The 7,355-nt window shown below is 48.0% G+C and overlaps 1 protein-coding gene across 1 annotated transcript; it reads left to right on the forward strand.

The window, feature by feature from the left end:
- Positions 1-5,730: 5,730 nt before the first annotated feature.
- On the forward strand, positions 5,731-6,621 carry LOC129633700 (cytosolic iron-sulfur assembly component 2A). The gene has a single exon (XM_055555576.1). It carries the CDS (start codon positions 5,757-5,759, stop codon positions 6,237-6,239), a length of 483 nt encoding a protein of 160 aa, XP_055411551.1. The 5' UTR covers positions 5,731-5,756; the 3' UTR covers positions 6,240-6,621.
- Positions 6,622-7,355: the final 734 nt, after the last annotated feature.

Genomic DNA, 7,355 nt, shown 5'->3' on the forward strand with positions numbered 1-7,355 from the left:
CCCACTTCTTCCCCGACACTGTGCTAGGGAGAGATGAAGGTGCCTGCCCGCAGAGGGTATAGAAGGCCGCAGAGGTGGGCTTCTGTCCTGGCATGGGCTCCCTGAGCAGGCCCTTTGCTCCCAGAGACAGGAAGACCCTGCCCTCCTGCTGTGATCAGCACCACTTTCTCATTTGCACGTTTGTGTCTTCACCGCTTTGCTCTGTGGTATCCATTTAGACTTGCAAGTAAACCTTAGCTAATTCCAATAAAATAGCCGTGCCAAGCGCTGCCAGAATTCTAATTGTATTTACTAAGTAGCTAATAAATATTTACTACAAATCTCATTGCTCCATAAAATTGAAGACTGCACCTTCTGCATATGTTCTTGGTGGCGAGGCAGGGCTGGGGGAGAAGGAGAGAGGCTGGGAAGGGGAGGGAGAGGGCTTGACCTGTTTCCTTGTTATAGCATCACCGGGGTCCTTCGTTTGGGTTCTCAGTAATGAGATCTGATCATTCACCAGCGCCTTTGATCTGAGGTTGATCATTTGAGTCAGAAAGCAAGCTCTTACAATGGTTCATTTCGTTGCAATTCCAAACCAGATCTCTTTGATTATGCATGGAAAGCTTACAAAATTTTCCACTGAGATGATTTTTGAATTAACTGAAAACTTAGCGGCTTCATAATTTTTGAATTGTAGATTTTCGCCTCCCCTTCTTGGTCTTGTAAGTCCATCGCTGGGTCTTTTTAAATCTGAAATTTGCCATAGGCTGAGTCCTCGAAGAAAGATATATACCCTTGACATTTAAAAAAAAATTAATGGAAAATCACTAAATCCCTTCAAATGCTACATTGAAATGTAGTTACAGCTCTTTCCTTGTGCCCAGTGAGAATTTAATCATAGCAAAATCTTAACGTTTAATATTGAAATCCTTATCCAAGAGACCCAAAAAATATTTTGCAAGGGGCAGCTTGGCATTTCCCAAATCTGCTGACAAAGCTTCCTGGATCTAATTTGAAGCTGTGGCAACTGGAAAGATCACCCAGTGACCCTGACTTTTACCTGGATCCCAAATTTGGGGCCCCAGAGGTCAGAGACCTAAGGGCAAAAAGTATGGGCTTGGAGATCATTACTCTGGGAATTCCTTGAGGGCTTGTTCCTGCATACCTCCAGGATCCTTAGTGCCCCCAAGTCTCCAGCGTGGCCACAGGCTTCATTTATGGGGTGGTGGCCTCTGGCTATGCAGGGAATAGCCTTGGTCTTTGACTCACTCTGCAGGTCAGTGTGAGTAGCATGCCAGAGTTAGAGGTCCAGGACCAGACCCAGAAGAAAGTCCCTCTTTTTCTCCCTCCCTGCAATTATAGAGAGTTAGCAAGCCTTTAGGGAAGCTAGATTTCTGTAGTGGACACCATTGATGCCTATATTAGTCAGCTTTGATGTGTGGGAAACAATTGAGAAACTTAATCTCTTCAAATAACAAGCATTTATAACACTTTGATTCTGTGAGTTGGAAATTTGGGCTGGGCTCAGCTGAGCGGTTCTACTGGTCTTGCCTGGGCTCACTCATGTGGCCCAGCTGAGGCTGAATGATTCAGGATGGCCTGACACACATTTCTGGCAGCTGAAGGCAGATGAAAGCTGTTGGCTAGAATGCCTTGGTTCCCTTCTATGTGGTTCCTTGGGAGTTTGCTTGGATTTGTTCCCATAGTCTCAAGGTTCCAAGTGCCACAGGAGAGCATAAACCAATACATACACAAGTACTTTTTAAAAAGAGACAATGTGTTCTAATTTTTTAAAAAAAATATTTTCTTAGCATGTGGGATCTTAGTTCCTGCAGGGGGTCAGGAATTGGACCCACTCCCATTGCATTGGAAATGCAGAGTCTTAACCTCTAGACCACCAGGAAGGTCCCTACATAAGCACTTTTCAAGCCCCTGCATGCATCATGTTTACTAATGTCTCATTGGCCAAAGCTAGTCCCATGGCCAAACCCAGACTTAAGGAGTAGGGAACAGACTCCTCCTGAAGGGCATGAATGCAGGGACAAGCGGAACTTGTAGCCATTCTGCAAACTACCACAGAGCCCCCAGACCAGCTTCACAGGGCCGGCACATCGATTCCCCAGCTGCTGTGAGCGCTGGCCAGAAATCCAGCTGCCTTCTCCTCCAGAGAATTGCTTCAGCCCATGAGAGTCACACCCCCAGTTTATATCCCTCCTCTCTGCCTGGCTGAGGGTACAAAAGGCTGGCCCCCTTTCTGCAGGGAGCAAGTAGCTGTGGTGTGATTTGTGCTCCCAAGCCCACTGGGCACCAGTCTGGGGTCAGACTTCACCTGACTCACACCCGTGCTGGGCTCTTTCCCCTTCCCTCCCACTCTCTCCTTCCTTCCCTCCCTTCCTCTCAGGTTTTTATTGAAAACATAAGCTGGTTCAAAATTGGGAAAGGAATACTACAAGGCTGTATATTGTCACCCTGCTTATTTAACTTCTATATAGAGTACATCATGCAAAATGCCAGACTGGATGAATTACAAGCTGGAATCAAGATTGCTGGGAGAAATATCAACAACCTCAGATACACAGATGGTATTACTCTAATGGCAGAAAGTGAAGAGGAGCTAAAGAGCCTCTTGATGAAGGTGAAAGAGTAGAATGAAAAAGCTGGCTTAAAACTCAACATTCAAAAAACTAAGATCATGGTCCCACTTGGTCCCATCACTTCGTGGCAAATGGATGGGGAAAAACTGGAAGCAGTGACAGATTTCATTTTCTTGGGCTCCAAAATCACTGCAGATGGTGACTGCAGCTATGAAATTAAAAGACACTTGTTCCTTGGAAGAAAAGCTATGACAAACCTAGACAGCGTATTAAAAAGCAAAGACATCACTTTGCCAGCAAAGGTCCGTCTAGTCAAAGCTATGGTTTTTCCAGTAGTCATGTATGGATGTGAGAGTTGAACCATAAAGAAGGCTGAGCCCCAAAGAATAAATACTTTTGAACTGTGGTGTTGGAGAAGACACTTGAGAGTCCCTTGGACAGCATGGAGATCAAACCTGTCAATCCTAAAGGAGATCAACCCTGAATATTCATTGGAAGGACTGATGCAGAAGCTGAAGCTCTAATACTTTCACCACCTGATGCGAAGAGCTGACTCTTGGAAAAACCCTGATGCTGGGAAAGGTTGAGGCCAGAAGAAAGGAGAGACAGAGGAGGAGATGGTTGAATGACATCTGACTCAATGGACATGAGTTTGAGCAAACTCTGGGAGATGGTGAAGAATAGGGAAGCCTGGCGTGCTACAGTCCATGGGGTCGCAAAGAGTTGGACACGACTGAGCGACTGAACAACAGACCACACGCCCCCAAACCCCTCTCCAGTGCTGCTTCCAGGGAACCCTGCTGTGGTGAAGGCATTTCCAGGCTGGCCCGGCGACACTTCCTGTCCCACGTGTGTCTCCACCGCATGCCCTGGATGCTCTTCCTGTTGGAGGTGGGTCTGTGTCCCCTCCCCTGAAACTGGGCAGGCTGGTGACTTGCCTGGAATCATGGAACAGCGAAAGTGACAGTGTGTGACTTCCAGTGGAAGGTTATCAGGGGCCACGCAGGTCCTGCCTGTTCACCGCTCTCGACTGAAGCTCTCCTCCTGCCCAGCTGCCCCCAGGCTGCCGTGTTCTGGGGAAGCCCAACCCGCCAGCCTCACCCTGTTTACCTCTGCTATTATCTGACTGTGCCTGAGAGAGACCCTACCCAGCTAAACCTTTCCTGGACGCCTGACCCGCAGAAACCTTGAGAGACAATAAGATGATCGTTGTGGTCTAAGCTCCTATTTTTTTTTTTAATTAAACTCTTTGTTTTGCATTGGACTATGATGGTTCACGGAGAAGGCAATGGCACCCCACTCCAGTACTCTTGCCTGGAAAATCCCATGGATGGAGGGGCCTGGTAGGCTGCAGTCCATGGGATCGCTGGGAGTCAGACACGACTGAGCGACTTCACTTTCACTTTTCACTTTCATGCATTGGAGAAGGAAACGGCAACCCACTCCAGTGTTCTTGCCTGGAGAATCCCAGGGACGGGGCAGCCTGGTGGGCTGCCGTCTATGGGGTTGCACAGAGTCGGACACGACTGAAGTGACTTAGCTTAGCATGATGGTTCAGATGGTAAAGAATCTGTCTGCAATGCAGGAGACTCAGGTTTGACCCCTGGGTTAGGAAGATCCCCTGGAGAAGAGAATGGGCTACCCATTCCAATATTCTTGCCTAGAGAATTCTGTGGACAGAGGAGCCTGGTGGGCTACGGTCCATAGGTCGCAAAAGTTGGACATGACTGAAACAACTAACATTTGACACACACGGTCGATTAACAATGTTGCTAAGCCCCGTTTGATCTAATTTTTGATGCACTGATCTTAGATAGTGGAGAACACAGATAAGGAGGGGCTTCCCCAGGACTTGGGGTGTTGTGTCCAAACTCGTGTGTGTGTGTGTGGGGGGGGTTGTTGCTATTTTGTTTTTTTGCTTGTTTTTGCAGAGATATTCAGGTTTTCTAGCACCATTTGTTGTTCCATACCATGCGGTATGTGGAATCTTAGTTCCACAAACAGGGATCAAACCCACGCTCCCTGCCTTGGAAGTGTTAACACATAGTCTTAACCAGTGGACCACCTGGGAAGTCCATGTGTGTGGCTTTTTTGTCTCATTTGTCTTTCTGCCCCCAGAGCCTCTCAAAGCACCTGGCTCACGGCGGTGTCAATGAATGTTGGTGAAAGTTCCTGCACCTCGGGGCCCTCTGGTCAGACAGATCCTCCTAGTCCCCAGCAAGCCCTCCTGCCCTCTAACCTCTTTTCCACTAGACGATGCAGGAGAGGAACTTCCATAACAGTAGGTATCTCTGTGGTTGCCCAGCAGAAGGGACGGTGCTAAGGACTGGTTAAAGAGCTCTCTGTCAGGAACTCTGAAAGCAGCCATTTCCAAAGGAAATGAAATTTGTCTGGACTTGCTCCGTGCCTGCGGGGCGCCCTCCAGCCTGTTAGAATAGATCTGCAGCCCTGGGAGGGCAGCTCTGCAAGACAGGAGGACCTCCTGTCTTCAAGGCCTAGGAGAGCCGGCAGGGCCAGGAAAGTCGTGGATCCTGGGGTTGGGGCTTTCGGGGTTACAATGCAATCTAGAGGTGTTGGCATCTATTCCCAGCCCACGGAGACTGCCTTCTCATCAGCCTTTGCTTAACAGCTGGGTCTGGGGCTGAGTGACACCCTTCACCACCCAGAAGGTGGAAAGTGGTAGACGGAGGAAGGGTCGGGGGAGAGAGGTGGGCGTGGTGGGGGACAGAGTCGGGGAGGGGAGGACGAGGGAGGGCGGTGGAGATGGTGAGGGCAGGGCATTCAATAGGAAGGTATGATGAGGGGTTGTGAGTGGCATGGAATGGCTTGGAAAAAATTCCAGCGCTTTTGAAAGGATGCTAACTAACTTCTACGTGTGTAGCTAAACGATGCTACTGGATTTTGCCTGATTACAAAATGTATCAGGAGTTGCAAGTTTAGAATGTCTTGTTTTTCTGGGCAAATGTCGGAGATGCTATTGCATTATTGGGGTTTCAGGTCTTTTGACAATATGGTGACAGCTGGGTCCTTGTCCGGGGGCAAAAACCTCAGAACACACAATTCTGAAGACAAATTCAGGAAGTTCATGGCTGCCCCATGTCCAAGTCCATCCCAGGGGGTCAAAGCTCAGGCAGAGTGAGGTTAAAAAAGAGGAGAGTGGAGGGATGGCGGAACGTAAGGATGGAGCGGGTGTCCGGACTGCTCTCTTGGACGCTGAGCAGATTCCTGTGGCTCTCGGGCCTCTCTGAGCGGGGAGCTGCCCGGGAGCCCCGGATCATGGAAGAGAAAGCGCTAGAAGTTTATGATTTGATTCGAACCATCCGGGACCCAGAGAAGCCCAATACTTTAGAAGAACTGGAAGTGGTAACGGAAAGTTGTGTGGAGGTTCAGGAGATAAATGAAGACGACTATTTGGTTATTATAAGGTTCACGCCAACAGTACCTCATTGCTCTTTGGCGACTCTTATTGGGCTGTGCTTAAGAGTAAAACTTCAGCGGTGTTTACCGTTTAAACATAAGTTGGAAATCTACATTTCTGAAGGAACCCACTCAACAGAGGAAGATATCAACAAGCAGATAAACGACAAAGAGCGAGTGGCGGCTGCCATGGAGAACCCCAACTTACGGGAGATCGTGGAACAGTGTGTCCTGGAACCTGACTGATAGCTGTTTTAGAGCCACTGATGTATAATCATTTGATATATTTGTTTAAAGTCTTTGTAAAATGTAAAAGATTCATGTTTAATACATAGGTGATTTGTACCTCAAAACATTTTTTTAAACGATGATTTCCAAGCAAGATTTAATTATCAGGTAGTACCTAGTTTGTTCAATGTCTAACATTCTCAGGATTTGTAACCCTTAAATGATCAGACAAAAATATTTTCTAGTTATTGTGTGTAAGATGAGTTGCTATTTTTCTGATGCCCATTCTGATGCTTGTCATGTCAAAATATTTACTGTGCCCAAATGTATTCAATTTAAACCATTACTCTGTAAAATAAATAAAACAAAGATGATTCTTGTAAAAAAAAAAAAAAAAAAAGAGGAGAGTGGGGGAGATGCCTTCCAAGGCAGGTACCAGCCATGTTAGTGGGGCTCACAGGATGGGCAGCTGCAGTGCCCCTGGGCCCAGGGCTGGGCAGCTTTTGGGGGTTTACAAGTGGACCGGGCTTGGGCAAAGCCCAGCTGTCCAGTGAATGCCATAGTGTCTGAAGGGATGAAGGAATGGCTATAGAGATACATAGATGGATGTTAATTTTTACTGATCCTGGGGCAAAAATCAATCTCTTTTATCCTTAAAAATGGTGGGGAAAAGTGGAATCAAGGCTCTGGACCAACTGGGGAATCTTCCTTAATCCTTTCCTGATTTCTGTTTTCTTTGGGGAATCAACAGATGTCACGTCTGCCTGAGTCCCATCACCTAACTAGCAACTTCACACAGACCTCTGCCTATTCAAATTAGTTCCCGAGAGCGCGGGGTCAGAGCGAGGCCTGGGGTCCAAGGGGCCTTTCCGGGGAGCCTGGAAGTGGCTGCCCAGGGCAGCCTGTGTTCTGAGGCGCAGTTTCTGCATTCGGAATTGCAGAGTCAAGTGGTCCCTCTGAGGAGTAAAATCCCCCCAGGCGAGTGAGAGTGTCCGATTTTGGTTCCTTAACCATCTGTGGGGGAATTTTGTAGTTTGCCTCACACTCAAAAAGAAACAGCAAGGGAGGAAAGGCCGTTTCCTGTCACAGAGCCACTGGGGCAGCCGCCCCGGCTTTGGTGCCCAAGTGCCCCCC

The sequence above is a fragment of the Bubalus kerabau genome, chromosome 19 (assembly GCF_029407905.1).
Source record: "Bubalus kerabau isolate K-KA32 ecotype Philippines breed swamp buffalo chromosome 19, PCC_UOA_SB_1v2, whole genome shotgun sequence".
NCBI lineage: Eukaryota > Metazoa > Chordata > Mammalia > Artiodactyla > Bovidae > Bubalus > Bubalus kerabau.